Here is an 18,403-nt window from a genome sequence, read left to right on the forward strand (position 1 = left end):
CAGGAGGTTTTCATTTCAGCGTGGGGAAGGAAACACAAACCCACCTGGGAGAGCAGCTTGGTTTTATTGCACAGCTCTGTCTGTCTAAAGTCCTCTCACAGGAGCTGAGCCTGTGCTTGGAAAAAGGATGGAGGAGTGGGCAATTCTGAGAGCAGATAAGAACCGATGGGTGCTGAGGCAGGCTAACAGGGCGTGTTAATGACTCCTAGCTTCCTTGTTACAGGAGAGCAAAGCTTTACCGGGCTGGTCTTCTGAAAGAGGATTGAGTTTCCTCATTGCCCACAGAGTGTTCGGTTACCGGTGGAGATGTTTCAGAAGGTTTGGGTGTAATTGAAAAGACAGCCTGATCGGAGCCATTGAACATGCCTGACAGGAATTCAGAAGAGGGAATCGGTGGGGCTTCATCCACAAGGCCAGGACGGTGCTGGGGGTGTTAATGCAAGCAGCCATTTGTGTGATGCTACCAGAGCAGAACGCTGGAAAGGGTTCTCAGAAAATTCTTAATTCATTACGTGTGCACTTTGGGCAGGCAGGGGATGGTATGTTTTCAGAAATCCTGGCACTCATCCAGGCCCAGCTGAAATCCCATCTAACCTGTGGAGCTATTGACTTTGAGAATGCTCACACATTCCCAGAGGAAGTGTGAGAAACACTCTACCTGCAGAATTTCGGCTCCTTGTTATTACTTACACTGCAACAGTGCCCCGAGGCTCTCATTTGCATAACACACTCCTATGCAGTGTTTCGCCTGGGATTTATCACCCTCTGTGGAATCAGAGGGGTGGTATGGTTTTTAATTACTGATTGACCTTAATCAGCAGTTTTTGGTTGCTCTGGTGCTCAGAACACGCTGCAGCCTACATTTTGCATTTCTGTGATTCAGTGTGCCACTGAATTCCGTCCTGGCCAGCTTTTGCAGTAGAATTTGATAAATGCATTCTTCCTCCTCCTTACCTCTTGGTTCCTAAGCAACACTTATTTTCTGCCAGGTTAGTTATCCCTTTACCTGCTGCTTTATGACACAAAGTAGGCAGTAGTTTTCCTGAACACAGGAAGCGATTTTAGTTTAGCAAGGGGTTTTTAAAAGAATGTAAAATTGGTTAATTGTCACTTAGATGTGTAGCTGCTCTATTGGTTTTGGAAGAATTGATGATTACATCCTAGATCCTAGAAAAAAGTGCCTGCAGCAGAAAAAGGTACATGCAGCCATTATCCACACCAGGAGTAGTCTTGGCAGCACCGTGCAAGAGAAGAGCTTTATTAGACTCCTGTTCATCGAGGAGTCTCTTTCCAGCAGGCTATAAATTGGGCTCATGAGGCTGTATCTGCACAGCAGCTTTAATGAAGTTTATCTTATCTCTAGATGGAGAGGCCATTTCTACCAAAGACCTTTCTAAGGAGCAATAGATAGAGCCTCATTCATAAAAATGGGAATAATGCAGTGAGGAAATTTACCCCCCAGACAATTTACATTCTCATATTCATAATAAATAGCATTTCTTTTGAAATACATTGTGTTCACACATACTTAGATAATTTACCAAACTTGCATGAAGTATTGATTGATTTAAATATCAAAAAAGAGATTTATAGCACACTTCTCCTTAAAAGCCTTGTGGTTCTTTTTTTTAAATTTTAATCTTCTTTATCATGTTCTGTCTCTCAGTGCATGTTTTTGTTATGTGATTAGGCAGAGAGTTTAGGATTGAGGAATGCAAGTAGTTGCCTTGTGGACTGGACAGTATCAAATTCAGACTAGAAATAAAACACAGAAGTTTCAGTGATTGTGGTTAACAACTGGAATAGTGAATCAGGGTCTATAATGATAACTTTTAAGTGAAGTCTTAGTTAGTTTCTAAAACATTTACCCACATGTTTATAAGAGCATGATTTCAGGGAAGTTCTGTAGTCTCTGTGTCATGAGCTGCTACAGAGATGGTAATGGTGGACTCTTCCAGCTTTAAAATCTATAACTAAATCTAATTCTTCTTACTGTCTGCACTAAGAGCTGCCATGACTGCTCTGAAAATCTCACAGTAAAGAAAGCAAATGCAAGTTCTTGCAGTATGCAATTGCAAAAATGAAATGTACTAGTGGGTTTAAAGCAAACCCAAGGCAGTATTTCTCACAGTGCATGAGCCAAACTGGCTGTGAGATGAAAAACAGGAACAGGTTCAATAGAAAACCATATCATTTCCCTCCCAATTATTGATTGTGACACAATAAATTCAGGAAATCCCCAACCTGCTGGGTGCTGGAAGGGACCCATTTCCCAGACAAGAGGCGTTTGTTCCAGCTCCAGGCAGATAAGGAATATGCCAGATGAAGCTTTATTGCTCTTTCCAGTGTGTGCAGGAGGAATGCAAGTTGGTGCTGCTCTGATTTGACTGGTTACTTCTGCTTTTGAGTTTAGTCCTCCTGTTTGGTTTGTGAGTAGCTGGGATTACTGAGCCACACAGATGACATTTATGATCCATTACCTAACACTTCTCTGCAGCAATGACATTCTAGCAGTTAATAATTCTGAACCAGAAACGAGCTGAAAGAAATGGCCCCGGCAAAGGTGAAGGAGCGAGGTGTTGGGGTGGGTTTGGGTTGGGTTTTGTTTTTTTTTGTGGAGGTAATGACTGTGTGTTTGGGGATTGTGATTTTTGGGTTTTCTGGGTTGTTTTTTTTTTTGTGTGTGTGCGTTTTGTTTTGTTGGGTTTTTTTTTACCTGAATTATGATAAGGTGAAATTAGAATTTATTACCAGAGCAATCTCTGATATTGCAATCTGTAGAGTTCTGTATGCATGAAGCTTTTATTTGGTGTGTAGCAGTGAATCATCTAAATGCCATTTCTAGTATTTAACAGCTATTTAAAACATCCTGAGCCTTACAAACACTTCATTAGCATTCTTCCTTCTAAGGACAAGCACCATTCCTGGTTTAAATCATCCCTCTCCCTTAAAGCTTGCATTGGAAAGGCACAGCGTTTTGTCAGCTGTGCACCCGTAACCTTGAAATCAAATCCTTCCCAAGACCTTAAGAAATACTTAGAATTATATTTTTGCGGTAGTTGTACCCTTTTGACCAGTCTGTATTTTCAGCTTTATTGTTGCATGGGATAAAAATGTCCTGCTGTGTGAATGCCTGGCAGTTGGTAGAACACTTGCAGCAGTCTGTGGTGTATCCCTCCTAAACTAGGAAAGTTTTGTTCGGGACAGAGAGAAAGGTTTTTCTTCCTTTGTAAAACTTGAGTAATTTTGAGAAGAGAATAAATGTTCCATCCTGTTTAAACTTCTTAGATTTATGTTGCAATTGCATTCATTATAAGCTCATGCCTTGCCCCACTTCTCTTCCTCTGTCCTTTTTAAGTGCACTAGAGTGCAGTTTTAAACAGGACAGGTGACCTTTGTGTAAAACCCACGCTTAAGGAACAGATGAGACTGTTCCCTCTGTACTCTTAGTGGCGAGGAAACCATGCTGGAGACTGTAGCTGAGAAAGAGATTCAGCCAACATGCCAAAGCTTCAAAGCACTAACATGCTGATGGCTGTGGCAGCCTCTAAATGTGTGCTGTAACCTCTTCAATTATTTGGCTCTTCAGAGGCTCAGTAAAGCCAGAAACGTGTCCACACCCCTTGCTCTGACAGCCAGAGAGCTGTGACCTGTGCTCAGTGCCCTGGTCCAGTAGAAGGTGTCCCTGCCATGTCACGGGAATGGAGCTAGATGGTCTTTAAGGTCCCTTTCAAACCAAGCCATTCTGTGACTTCTCTTGGCACCTGCTACCAAAATGTCCCCTTTTCCTACTGAAGCTTACCAGTTGCTGTTTCCAGAAGCAGCCATTTCAGTAGGACTACAGGAATTTTAAGACTTGGTTCTGTTTCACCTGGGACCATAAACCTTATGTAACTGAGAAATGGGAGACTCCTCCAGGAAGGCCAGCACCAGCTCCCAAGTTGAGTTGTTTCAGTGATTGCAGGGACTGACACGAGAGGGATATCTAAGGTCACATCCCAAATTTCCTGAGTGACTTTACTGGCATCAGTTGAGTGACTGCACATTTACATCAGTGCAGGCAGCTGAGATCAGAATCTGGACCTTTGCCTACGAAATAGGCAGGGAGTTGAGGAAAGTCTGTGTTAAATATAGAATAAGCTAAGAGCAAAGCTCTGTTTATGTCATCATAAAGCAGGGAATAAGCCATGGGTGGAATCTGAGCATTCCCAAGCAGCACATCTGAAAATTAATTACCAGGGTCCACCAAAGGAGGCAAAGGGAATGATGTCAAGCTTGTGACTCACCAGACTTCTATTCATGTTGTAGTTTGCTGTTTTCAGTGATGAGTGCCTGGCAAAAGCACAATACCCACCTGGAAAGCAGAGTGCAGGGATGTCCTGCCTTTTCCTTCCCCTGTGAGGAAGGTACGCTGAGGACAGGGGTGTGCAGAAATGAGCAAGGTGAAAGGAAATGCTCAGAAATTACCGTTCTTGGAAATATGGAGAATATTAACTCTGTGTGTCAAAGCCTGCTTCATTCTTCCTCTAGTTGCAGCAATTCAGCTAAAAATAGCAGTTCACAAAGCTGTTCTTCAGGCAAAGTTTCTTGGCCTCGGGCATGATTAGGAAGAGCGCTGAATTGCACATCCCAAATTGCATCCTTCCTTGTTACTGACAGCTGTGAGTCACAGGTAAGAGAAACATGTAGGCTCCAGCTAGGAAGAATTACCTTTGTCCAGCTAGGAAGAATTATCTTTTCAAGACCGACGAAAGGGTTAGAATAGGAGCCTTAGCACTTGAATCTATTTTTTTCTATAAATTGTCTTCCCAAGACCTCACTTACCATTATTATTCCTGTTTCTCTGTAACCTGGAGTGAAGCTCTCTCTCAGGAAGAGTGCAGGCACAAGGAATGGGAGTTTGCATGTGTAACCTTCATGCTGGAGCTCTCTCCAGTCTCCTGCACCACAGGACCGTCACCTTTGTGAGGCAGCTGGCACAAAGGGCAGTCAGGGCAGAGGAAGGAAGCAGAACACGTGTTCTTCTCAGGATATCTTTCTGTGTCAGACGTATCTCAGGATCTATTTGTGTGTCTGGCTCGGGAAGAGCAGGTCAGTGGCATCCTGACCTGGAAGAACCAGCGGAGGGCAGCTCTAAGAGCCCCCACCCGGGCTGCAGGTAACTGCAGATGAGCCTCCAACTGCAGCCATCCTCTCTGCACAAATTTAATTTTATGGCCTCAATACACACGAGAGACTCTACAGCAAGGACTAAAAATATATCCCTTCCTAATGGTGTGCTAAATTCAGTTTTAACTAGTGTATGTTTGAATTAATGTATTCACTGCACTCAAGTTTAAATACCTATGGATGTTCAGGATTTCTTTCCCCTCAGGGAAAAATTACTTCCTCCAGCTTTCACAACTCTTCTGTTCCTTTCACTGAGCATCCTGAATGGGCTCTGTAAACCTTGGCTACAATTTCTGAGCATCTACAAATATTTCCTTAAGTAGAATATTAATAGCACATTATCTTCTAAGGCCTCTCTGCTTGAAGGTCAGCTGAGTATTTTGCTGACATAAGCCTACTTTTGTTTTTGCAAAAGCAGGAGAAAAAAAAGGAAAAAAAGGGAAGCTTTGTCAGGCCCATAAAGAGAGAAGGTCAAGTTTATAGATGTCTGGCAGAGATTGCCCTCGAATATTTTCATTTGCCGCTGGGTGGGGACTAACAGGGCTTGGTATGGTTAATGGGGCACTGGAAAGTCACAGGCTCTGCTCTCCTCCTGTCCTCTTAGAGCTGTTCTATGGCATCTTCTTAATAATATATTTTTCCTACTCTGCTGCTAGAAAATATGTATATATACATTTGATCAGGTACTTGTTATGATACTCTGATGTTTGCCGGGTCTGTGGTGCTACTACAGCTTATATTAAAAGAGGATCATCATATCTTGTTTATGTTAAAGGCAAAATGGCATCACTAATCTGATTTGCACTTGACCATTTATGGATTTTGGTGTCTACATACATTCTTTTGGTCTTGTAAGCGTGGGGAAAAGGCAGGAGTAAAGATTGGAATAGAAAATTCTTTTAAAGGAAGTGTAACGTGAAGGAATTGTAGAATGGTTTGGGTCGGAAGGAACTTCTAATTCCACCCCTCTGCCGTGGGCAAGGAAGGTAGATGAAAATGTCACGGTTTCTTAAGTTTAAGATTTGGGGGGGGGGTTTTAAGAGCTTGTGTTAATGTGCTGTGATTTCAAAATGTGTTCTACCTCAGAAGTTAAACTCTGCAGGTTTTAGGTGCAGTTGTTACTTTATTGTATCACTTTTCGGTGTGAACAAGCCCTTACTTAGCGCTGAAATCCCTAAATCCACTTTTACTTCCATGTTTTCTTGCTGTAGCATTGAAAACTTCAGCATACTTAGTTATTTCTGAATAGGTCTTTTTCAATGGAAATTTTAGAGTGGGGACAGTTTTGTCCAACCTGATGTGAACTGAATCAGTTAGATTCAACACAAATTAAAGTTCTCTCAAGACAGCACTACTTTATTTTTTATCCAGGAGGGATCCCAGAGGGATCTAGAAAGTCCCTTGGCAGCGACCAGCTGGAGCTTAGCACAGAGGTGCGGGAACTAGAGGGCTTGGTCCAAGTTCCTGTTTAAGAGTTAATGCTTTATAAAACCTGGTGTGACTACAAGGCGTTCATGCTGACTCACGTTAGGCAGGTCAGACCTGCAGATTTACTTCAGCCTAATCGTGTGTGAATATCAGTTTCTGCTTGACTCGGTGTCTTCCAGGACAGGGCGAAGTTGTATTTTGCAACTGCAGCACATTCATACTTTAACCCAAATTCTTAAAAGTGATTGTATTCTGCAAAGGCGCATTCCTGGCGTTTGCCACAGCCTAGCCAGAATTGGAGGGTTTGGGATTTGGGGCTGTTTTGTGGCTGGAAACAAATCCGGTACGTTCATACCTTCCAGATGTTTGTGGCCAAGTCAGAAACACTTAAAACAATCAATATTTCGAGGGGGCGGAAGGAGCAGGACCACCTCGCTGTGGGGGGGAGGTTGGGGCTGGCGGCCGAACGGGGTGGGGGGTTTTCCTCTGGGATGCGGGGGGCGGGCGAGGGAGGGGAGGAGGTGCTGGCAGAGGGGAGGAGAGGGAAAGGAAGAAAAGAGTTGCGGACGGGTCGGGCCGGGGCAGGAGCCGGGGCTGCGGAGGGGCCCGGCAGGGAGGAGCGGGGCTGCGGGCGCTGCCGGGGCCGGGGTGCCCCTGTCCTCCGGCGGGTCCGAGCACCGGGAGCCGCCGGGGGCGGTGGCGAGGGTGGGCGGAGGGAGCGGAGAGGGAGCGGCGCGGCCCGGCAGCGCCGGCGGAGGCGGGCGGGGGGCGGCCCGTCCCGGCCCCGTCCCGTCCCGTCCCGGGGCGCCCCGGCTCGCCCCGCCATGGGCAGCGGCCCCGGGACGGGCTGGCAGCGGCGCCCCGGCGCGGGGCCGGGGGCGGGCCGAGGGTGCTGTGACCCCCGGCGGGGCCCTGCCCACCCGCCCGGCACCGGCTCCAGCGGCTGAGGTTGCCGAAGTTGGGGTGGCTGCGATGTCCCGCGCCCGGCGGGAGCCCTGACGGGCGCTGCCCGTCCCGAGGCCGCCTGGTTTTGTTGGGTTTTTGTTGATTTATTTCCTTTTCGTTACTGTTTTTCTGCCCTCCCGCCGCGGTGGATGGCCCGCGGTGGGCGCCGCTGGCCGCGCCGCCCCAGCCCGGGGAGGATGGTGGCGGCGGTGCTGGCCGGGCTGTCCCTGCTCAGCCTCCTCACCTGCGGCTACCTGGCCTGGGGCAGCCGCCGGGGAGGTGCCGGGGAGGCGCCGGGGAACCTGCAGGGAGAGGAGCCCGCGGCCGGCGCCCCCAGCTCGCAGCCGCACATCATCTTCATCCTGGCCGACGATCAGGGCTTCAGGGACGTGGGGTACCACGGGTCCGAGATCCGGACACCCACGCTGGACAAGCTGGCTGCCGAAGGGGTCAAACTGGAGAACTACTATGTCCAGCCCATGTGTACACCATCCAGAAGCCAACTGATCACTGGAAAGTAAGTTTGCTACTACTTTGTCCTTCGCCTCTCCAGCCTAAATGCTGTCCCTGTTGGAAAGAGCAGGGGTGAACCTGGCAGGTTCACGTCTGGGTTATCCTATGGGCAGAAGGTGCCTCTCTGGTTCCCTTAAAACCCTTGAATGGAACATGCTTGTGATAGGTTTGAAACAGCAAAATAAAGCTGTCACCGTGGGAGGCAGGAGGGTTCAGCACTGCGAGCTGCCCCGCGAGTGCTGGAGCACGTTGGTGCTTACAGCATCACTGACAGACGTGCTGGTTGTCAAGTAACGTTGCTATTGCTGGGAGCGAGCAGCTCCGCTTTGCTCTGTGATTTCCAGGGCACTCAGAGGAGGAGGAGGAGGAAATGACAGCCTTTCGTTTTCTCCTCTCTGTTCATTGCAGTTGGCTCACCGGTCTCACTGGCGTTGTCTTATGTGACTTCCCTCCAAGGGTTATCCTGCATTTCTGAGGTAGTGTCGCAGTGTGTCACATGTGGATGGGCACAGGGAATTCAGGCTCTCTCAGCACTCTCATAGCTGCAGCATCACTTTTGTCACTTTGCAGACAGTTACGAACTTTACTCCTAAGCCACTAAAATAGGTGCCTCTCCTAACTGGTGAGAGCTCTGTGTGGGTGTCATGTGCTTTGCCTTAAAGTTGTGTTTTACTGTGGTCTGCTAACAAAATAATTACCCAACCTCAGGGCCTTCTTACATGAGAAGGTTAATGAGGATTAAGGGAGCAAGTTTATGCATTTGAACTGTAGGAACAATTTCTAAATCTCCAAGTGTGGACGCATTTACTCTGGAACAAAACTTCCTTGTCTCTGTTTAGCTTAACTCCCTTTGACAGGAACAGGGAACCCTTAAAAGAGCAAAACAAAATGAGAGGAAAAAAGTTTATTTTCTCCTTTCCCGAAGTATAAACAGGAACAAGGCCACGTTAATACTGCTGGTAAAAGAAACACATGTTAAATAAAACAAGCAACTGGCCTGTGTCTCGCATCTCCATATGGTAGAGATGGAGATAATTCCCAGTCTCGGTCTATTTCCCGGACTTGCTGGACCAGGGAGATTTGCATGGAGAGCTGACACATTATCTAGAGCAAGAATTCCACACAGGTCTTTGTTTGGGTTTTATTTTTACTTCTTTGTGCAGACTGTGTCTCAGAAGTTATTCCGAGGCACCTCCTCAGTCATTCACAAGAACAGAGTTGCCCTGAGGCCGCTAAAGCAGCGGCTTTCAAGGGAAGCGGGTGCCAGGGTAGGTTCGGTGCATCTCGGCTGTCTTTAGAGGCATGCAGCACTTGGAGGCCAGGAGCTGTGCCAGCAGCACGTAGCCAGCCAGCTTTCTGAGCATGATGGTTTGGGAAGCTGTGCTTCACAAAGGCAATGTCATGCTGCACAGGAATGACTCATGCAGCAGCTGCAGGAATGGGATGACCGGGTTCCAGTGGAACCAGGGTGCTGCTCTGGCTCTTGGAGGCTGCAGAGATTTTCTAAACATGAGAAAAGTACAAGTTAAGAATAACTGTGACTCAGTTTAACTGTTTTGATCCTTGTTTAAATACAGTAAAAGGTAGGCATGTTCTGAGGAGCCCTGCTCTTTTCATTGACTTGCCAGGCGGAAATGGTTCTGCAAATCTGCCTGCTTTGGTTTTGGAAACTTTCATAGGAAAAAAGAAATTTGCTTATACTTCGTCTTTATTTCCTTAGTCTGCTGGTCTGAAGCCCTTAGAGTATTTTTTTTGATCTTGTTCTACGTTAGGGAAAAAGGAGCTGTAGAGAGAGACCACTCTCCTGAGTGAGAAATCGAGGCGGGATTGGTGAGGAGTTGATAGGCTGAGTAGAATACTCACAAAGCAAGTTCAGAGAATACTGTTTCCATTCTTGCTGAAGACAAATGCTTTGATGACTGCTTTTAATGCCCTCTTAGAAGAGGTGTCTTAATTAAAATGCTAGGATTTGGGCACTCCTAATCCAGAACAAGTGCTGTTATTTGTTGAGTTGTTAAATGTGTTAGTTCCAGGCTAAAGACCTTCTCATCTTCTGGAGGATTACCTGGATGCTTCATGCTTCCCAATACACATCCAATGCTTAACATAGTACTAAACAATAGTTTAGGTTGGAAGGGACCTTTAAAGGGTAACCTAGTCCAGGCCCCTGCCATGGGCATGGACGCCTTGAACTAGAACATGTTCCAAACATAACCTGTTGGATCAGTCAAATTCAGAGGGACTTGGTGTAAATCAGAGTCATGACTGACTCAAGTTGCCAAGTGGAAGTTACATTTTGGAGAAGACTTTGAACAGCCCAATTTCTTCACAGGTCTCCAGGCAGCCCTTCCATGGCCTGTGTTAGTAAAGAGACCCTTCTCTTGGTGGCTGTCCTGTGTGTGAACTAGTACAGGGAAGGAGGCTGGAGATGACATGTTAGAAGGAAGAGGCAGAATTATTTTTCCCCCTGTGCTGTACCACCGTGTGGCAGCTGGTGAGTTTGTCATCGTCACCTCTCCTGAATCCCTACCTGCTTTCTCACACCCGTTTGGCTACTTTCGTTCCTTGCTTTCTCACAGTATTGTCACTTTCCCCATTCACTCCATCCAAGACTATTGCTTTTAGGCCGCTGGTAGGGCTGGCTTCCACCACTTTTTATTTTGGGCTTGACTTCTGGGTGTGTGGGGGGGTTGCAGCTGAGCTGAGCCTCAGGAATGGAGAAGAAGGGTGTGAGCCAGTGGGCCGAGGGCCAGTGTGATGTGCTGGGGCTGTGAAGGGAGGTGAGGGAGCAGCTCTGCACAGCAGCTGCACAGCTGGGATGGCAGCAGGGACCTGGGTGACAGGGTGTGCTCTGCCCTGGGCAGCTCTGGGACCCTGCCCGGCCTCTCCCACGTCCTGCAGCTGGACTAAGCCTGTGGCTGTCATTGGGCTTGGCTGTGAGTGACATAAATTGTCTCCAGATGAATTGTTTTGTGTGATACGGTATTTCTTGGGGTTGTTTCCTTCTTGAAAGTGTCAGGCATGCCTCAAAAACCTAAATCATTTGTGCAGAATGGGGAACCTGGCTGAAAGCCTGTAAGCTTGGAGGAGCATGTGTCAGGGTAGCTGTCCCAGTTCTGTGCAGCAGGTATTATGCAATGCAGGGGTATTTGCTGGAACAATATCTAATTTAGGAAAGGAATCTGACAATTAATACTGGCTGATATGAAGGAATCTAGACATAATATGCTGTAAATGCTTTTGGCATAATTTAGATACCTGCTTCCTCCTCTAGGTTCCTGGTTTTCTGCTGATTATCAGACTTGTAGCCTGGGGACCACAATGTGCACTGGAATCCCTCTGGGCCACAGGAAGGTTCCTCATCTATTCAGGAGTAGGGATCTCTCTTTGTAGAATCTGATGCGCAGCTGGGGTTGCAGATCAGTGAGAATCTGAACTCCTTTTCTGAGTCATGGAAGGCCAGCACTAATCTCAGGAATGAGCTTTGCACTGTGGATGGAATGCAGAGATGGAAGATGTTGGGAAATGGTGAAAGTCTGGGGAAATAAATCCTTTTTTTCCCGTGGGATAAAATGGAATATTGAGAATTTGCTCATCCAAAGCAGACAGAAATAGATTGTATAATCAGTAAGCATAATCTGAGTGTTATTGTAATATAAATAATTATATCTGTTATCTAATTCAGAAATGTCACACATTTATAAACATATATATATAGCTATATGTGTTAGGCATATGGCTCTAGGCATCCCTGTGTAGTGATACCTAGTTCAGCATTAAAAATGACAGTGTTTGAGCAAACTAGGACTTATTTTGGCAAACAGGAGTGGGCTAAGTACTTTGAGTTGAAGGCAGTGTAGCTGATTCAAGACAAGCAGAAATCCTTTACTCTGAGGGTGCGAGCTGTTGGTCAGCCTCCTCTCTCCCTGCTCCTGGGTGCATCCTGGCCCAGGCTGCAGTTCCAGCAGGGTGCTGCTCTGGGAAGGAGCCAGTACAGCACTGTGGGATTGGGAAGTTACCTGCTGTGCTCTGAGCTGCAGAGAAGGGTCCTGGAGCCTTGACGGGGTACTGGGAAGCATATTCAACACTCCATTAGATACATTCCCTGTGCTGTAGTTAACAAAGCACCAGGGCTGCAGAATATCAGCCTTGAGTAGCAAGAGGTGACCTGATACTTTATCTGCTCTGGAGTAAAGGGACTTGGCAGTCAGCGCTCCCGAGTTTAATTCTGATCAGTGTTTCCATTAAGAACTGAGATGATGAAATAAAATGTTCTGATTAAATGTGCCTGGTGAGCGAGGAGGGCCTGCCAGCATAAAGGGACTGTAGTGATACTGAAAATCATCTTGACAAATTAGAGACATAATCTGAAATAAAGCAAAATTAAAGCCAGCAGTGATAAATAGAAGATACTCTGCTGAATTCTTGAAGCAGGAAGAAATTTAACAGGCTGGGGATGGTGATCAACTCCTTAGACGGTGTTCCTTCAGCAAAGTAGCTGGAATTACGGTGCATTATGCACTGGGTGTGAGGTCAACAATGTCATGCTGTTACAAAAAAGGCGAACGTCGCATGAGTTTGTGAGAATGTGGGGCCTGGTAGGTCTGTGAGGAGCTCCACAGCTGGAGCACTTTTGCCCAAACTTGGGCATCATTCTCCAAGAGCAACGTCTGTATTGTTGGAGAGTGTCCAGAGAAGGGTGATCCGATATCTCAGGGAGATAACTCGGGGGGAAGGATCAGAAGAAACGGAGCTGTTTAGTCTAAAGGAGAGAAAAATGGGAAGGGGTGTGGTAGGCCTCTGGTATTTTAAGAGCTGTGCAGAGAAGGGGCATCGTGTGTGTTCAGTGTCATGCTGGGTGGTACAAGAAATGAGGGGCTTTCTGGAGCAGGAAAACTTCAGGTCGGATCAGAGGGAGAACCTGCAAAGTAGAGATTGTGAAACCCTGGAATAGGTGGCTGTGAGAAATTGGGTTTCTCCAGTGGCAGTCATTAGGAGCAATATGTCAGCAGTGACATCACGTAGCTGAGTCTGCCTTGGGGAGAAGGGTTGAATTGGATGGTGTCTCTTCCAGCTTGGATTCATCTGTGCCTCATTTGAAGTACAGATTAATACAGAAGGCCTTCTGAGGCATGGTGTGAATAGAACACTACTAAGTGCCAGAAACTATTTCAGCGTTCGCTCTGAGTGAAAATGCTGTGTGAAAGTTTAATTTCAGTTTTCTCCTAGAAATTCCTGTTTTCTTCATCCTCGTTTTCTCTGGAAATTTTCAAGATTTTTCCCCCTAGGCCTCATAACTCTTGGAGTATGTCATTGTTTATTTCTGCTGACTTCTTTCAGGACCGTTTGTGGGACGGCTGCCAAAGATGTTGAGGTATCTTTTTCCATGTTCTTATGTCTTTCCCTTAGCATGACATTGTCCATACATACATATATATGAAGCACACGCAGAGAACAAGTAAATAATTAAATGCATCGACTTATTTTTCTTTATTTTCTTCTGCCTCTGTTTGCTCTCCTCTGTTCTGTGGAAAATTAGACCCAGGTACTGAGCTGCTCTGGGGTATTAAGCTACAAGAGGTCTGTCCATATCATTGTAACTATTAATTGACTTCACAAAGGAGCATGTGGAGAACAGGGCAGGAAGGGAAACTACATGCAGGCAATCAAGATAAAAAGTAGCACATGCAGGAAGTAGCAAAGTGTAGGACAGGTTGTGATAATTTTTTCTTGCATCACTTTCTGGCAGCCCCTAAGAATATTGTTTGATAGGCAAAGTCTGTTGCATGGAACAAGCAGCATTGCCTGACATCTATAACTATGTAGTGGAAATTGATTTTTGTTTTTCATTTTCCAATTTATGCAAAGTACAGTAAGCTAAAGAAATATAGTTGGAAATAAATTTAGAAAATTTGTGATTGTAAATTATCAGTACTCCAAAGAGCTTATTATAGGCTTTTTTCCTGTAGTTTGGTTTGTTGGGTGTTCCAGCTCTAAAAGAGAAATTATATTCCATGGACAAGTTAAGCTTGAAGTAATTAAGGAATTGAGCCCTTTTAGCATTGTGCCTGATACATGCTTTGTAATTGATGACACACAGTGCTGCCTGTGACAAGAAGGATGAGTGGTGGCCGTGGACTCCTGTGCAGTTCTCCCTTTTCAGTGTTACTCTTCCTTCATGAGACCCTTAAAGTGAATCAAGATGGGAACCTGAGATGGCTGTCTGAAAATAGAACTGGAAATTAAAAGATGGGGTCTGCTTTCCTGTCAAAGGATTCAGACCAAATGAAATGGGACGAATTAAATTAATGTTTTCGTTAAGACACTTTACATTTCATAGAAAGATTTTCCAGATTAGTGAGCTGAAGGTCAGAAGAAGGGAAAAATCTGTCCACGTTCTTTTTGTCTCTGTGACACCTGTGTGGGTGATAATACCACACCCAGGGCTTTGTCTTCACAATTGTGTGTACCTTAGTTCAGGGTTTGAATTTTTATTGCACTTCGGGTTTAAAGTCAATCTTTGAGATTTCCTATTCCCCCCCCATTTTTTGCCTGGCTTTGTATTGATTGATGTGCTGAGTTGAGCTTGCTCCATTCTAGGATGTCTGTTGCAGAATGAAGGAGGTAATTCAGCAGCCATTTTTCAATTAATATAGATAGCACAAGGCAAAGAAGATTGGGCCTGTGTGAGTGATCTTCTGTAGGATGTGTTAGCTTTCTCTGTATCAGTAAGTGTTTTATCAAAGCTGCCCATTTTATTGGTTTTCTCACTTAAAAGCCAGAAGACCTGGCTGCTGACCTCAGCTTCTCTGTGTGTAAATTGGGGGGCTGGAATGCAATAGCAAGGGTTCAGAGAAAACCCAAGACAGTCCTAATGGGTAACAAATGCCAAGGATTAATACAAAAGGTGTTTTAAGCATTGACTGAAATAGCTCTGTGGCCTGTGATGAAATTGCAGAATTTTCACTGGGGGACTTTATTGTACGTGCTGGTTTATAAAAAGAAAGCAGTTCATCATCCCAGTTCGACTGCAGTAGTAATATGTTAATTGGTGGTGTCAGCTATCACCTGCTTATTAATTCGGGCTGTTAGCAACACATTAGCAAGCTCGAGGTTGGAGGGACAGAATGTTGCTGGAGTTGGAAAACAAATCTGGGATAATTAGGCAGATTTTAATCTGCTTCAAACACAAAATTATCTTCTCAAATGCATCTCTGCAGATATTAGATAACAAGCATTGAAGTAGACATTATTAATATCATAAGTATGTTATGGCCCCAGAGCCTTTGTTTTCAACCTTGGGGCAGAAATCTCACATATGGAAACCAAACCTAGTTCTTATTTTTCTTACACTTAAACACGTGGTTAATGAGGCTGTTTGTGCCACGGCAGCTTTCTCACTGTCATGGCACTCTGGTTGGAAGTGCAGGATTCAAACTAAATTACTTTGGCTTTTCATTTCATTTTTTTCCTTTTTTAATTGAAATATGAATGCAGCTTTTTGGGATTCATTTTAATTCCAGTGCATCCTCTTATCAGATTATTAGCTGTTTTCTAGCCAAATCTCTTGTGTCCATTTTCTGATTCAGTCTGCTTTTATCTCCCATTTATGAGTTTTAAAGCATTCCTTCCCTGAAAGAGAATTTTCTCCCGTTATGAGATAACGTTATGTAGTTTTTCTTAGCATTTATAGAACGCAAGTGGGTACCAAGGTACTGCTTTAGAGGCGATCTCTGTGATAATAAGCTCTCATGAGAAATGAGTTCCCTTCTGTTTTGAAGAGGCAGAAAATTACAAATTTGAAGAAACACTATAATTTGAGGAAAATGGGAAGCTGAAGGGAAAGGAGAAAATTAGTCTCAGGATAGGGGGAAGCAGCGTAGTATCTTTAGACTAAATATACTCTAATAGACCCACTGTTGCCTCACAAATTTTACCTCTCTGAGTGTAATAAACTTTATCAAAACAACATTTACCATCACATTTTGTGTACTCCGTTTTAGTTGCCATGGATCAGAGTTGATAAAACCCCAGAAAACTGGGTTTGAGGGGGCCTCTGGAGGTTGCTGAATTAGGTCTCCTGCCAACGTACATCACACAGCAGGGACACACTGACTTTATAAACTCTTCTTTATTGTTTGTTTCCTCCTGGAAATAAAAAAATATTCCCAAGTATTCAAGAAATTGGAATCTTGACTGTTAGGGAGTTCCCTAACTTTACCAATTGTCAATTTTAGTAAAGAAAACTGTTTTGTGAACTTTTTATATTTAATTTTTTTTCTTTTAAAGGGCCAACTGATGTAATTAGGGACTTTGTTAATGACCACAGCAAAATGGCAGCTCCTTCCTTAATTTTTCCATGGTTCCACTTTCAAGAGCCTTCAGAGGAAGCTATTTCAGCCTGTTTGCTGATTTTCCTTGAAAACAGATTTTTTTCCTATTGTACATACTTGCCTACCATCATTCCACATTAGTTCTGATTTGTGGTCTGTTTAATTCTTAATTCCTGAATTATTTTATGGTTCTGACTTGTCAAAATAAAATTCTTGGTGGAGGGGAGGAAGGAACAACTTAGTTCTGTGTTGTTTCTTCCCCTGTAGAAGTACTCTAGGCAAAAAATGAAGTATTTGCTGCTTGGTTTATGGCCCTCTCCTTTCTTACCAGCTTCTGTTTTCATGTTTCCTGCTAAATGTGACCTGGAAGTGCATTGGGTTTAATAGCCTGAATTTCAGCTGTTGCCTCCTACAATGCCTTGTCTTTGCCAGTAAAGTGATTTAATGGGATTTTTTATATATGTATATATATAGATGTGGCTTTTCCTGGCAAATCCCTAAAGGGCTTTTGAATCTGAAAAACCGTAACATCAAGATGCCTCTTACTGTTCAACATGCATCCTCCATATATCTGAGTCATGCCTGCTCTCTTTGGTAACAAAAACATTTATTTTGTTACCATTAACCATGGTGAGTCATGGTAATGCAAAATGAAATTTGTGAGCTGCTTTTCTTTGTGAACAAGATGCAGCCTGAGATATCTTAGAAGAAAAAAACAAAACCAGAGTGGAGCATTTCTGCATTAAATGATTTCGTGTCATAGTTGGGTTTTGGGGGTACTTGGGGGACATTTCTGCTCCTTTATAAATTATTAATTTGCATAATAAATGTATTGGGGTCAGAAGCAGGAGGAACAACTCAAGCAGTGAGTCAGACAACCAGGATTTTACTTCCTGCCCTTGTGATCGCTCACCCAGGTTCGTGTGTTTGGAAACTCTTCCTGTCTTGCTGTGGGATGAGGGTGCCCATCACCCAAGGGGAAAGTGGGGAGCAAAGTTAGCCTGGAGAAAGCTGTTGCCTCGTTTGTGTTTCTCTGGTAATGGAGGTGTGTGTTTTAGAAAATGGGACTATTTATTAGCTTGACCCGGTTGCCAGTTCCTTATGCAGCCTCCCATCCTTCTAAGGGAAAACTAGAGGAAGTTGTTGTATCTGCAGTAATACTGGTGCTCTGTGCAACCCTCCCCTCCTGTCCTTTAGGATGCCTCCCTGACCTTTTTGCACACTATCCCCAGAAAACACTCAAGCCTTTCAGGTCATTCCAGAATTAGTTTGAAACATTTGCAGCCTCCCAAACCACTTCCAGGCTTTTCTGGACACCAGCCCACCAGGATGTCCTTTCAGAGTCTTCTCTCTGCTTCCAAGGCCAATCAGTTTGGCTGCCAGACTTAAATCCCTTCTCTTCATTTTCCCCATTATCCTGTCTCTGGCACCAAGCAGAGGAAGAGCCAAACCAAGTCTTCTCCACAAGAATGAATTGTCTCACCCTGCCCTTTAGTTCTCTAGTTCTTCAGATATTTTTTGGATGAAGAGCAGCTTGATGTGTCTTTCAGATACAATCAGAATTTATGTTCCTGTTAATCAGTTACTGGCATATGTAAAGATTTGTATGCATAAAGAAATAATATTTATACTTTCCTTATCAGTATTTTAAAGCTGGATTAATTATAGCTGATCACAGTTGTAAACACACTTCAAGGGGCATAAAAGGTAATACTCCTCGCACAGTTCTGAAATTATTTTGAAACTGTTAAAAAGCCTGTTGTCAAAGGAGATTTTCTAATAAATGTTTGATTTTGTACCGTGTCGCTTTCCATCAGCATTGTATTTTAAAACTGGAAGGGAAAAGGTGATACTATCAGGGAGGAGAAGGAACTTGACCAAGGTTGTGCTACTCCCAGGCAGGAGTGTTTGGAAAAGAAAACAAACCTAAGGCACTTGGAAGGAGTTCAGGGATTTCTAATTAGATATGGCATGATATGATATGATAAGTGATGTGATATGATATATGGGCAAGA

At 44.5% G+C, this 18,403-nt stretch overlaps 1 protein-coding gene across 1 annotated transcript in view; it reads left to right on the plus strand.

The window, feature by feature from the left end:
- The first annotated feature begins 7,626 nt into the window (after positions 1–7,626).
- The window catches only part of ARSJ (arylsulfatase family member J), a 33,513-nt gene continuing 22,736 nt past the window's right edge, over positions 7,627–18,403 (plus strand). The window contains exon 1 of the mRNA XM_084203993.1: positions 7,627–8,059. Within this exon, the coding sequence (XP_084060119.1) occupies positions 7,692–8,059 (368 nt within the window). The 5' untranslated portion in view covers positions 7,627–7,691. The remainder of the gene's footprint in view (positions 8,060–18,403) is intronic.

Source organism: Fringilla coelebs (assembly GCF_963513975.1).
Source record: "Fringilla coelebs genome assembly, chromosome: 4".
In the NCBI taxonomy this organism is placed as follows: domain Eukaryota; kingdom Metazoa; phylum Chordata; class Aves; order Passeriformes; family Fringillidae; genus Fringilla; species Fringilla coelebs.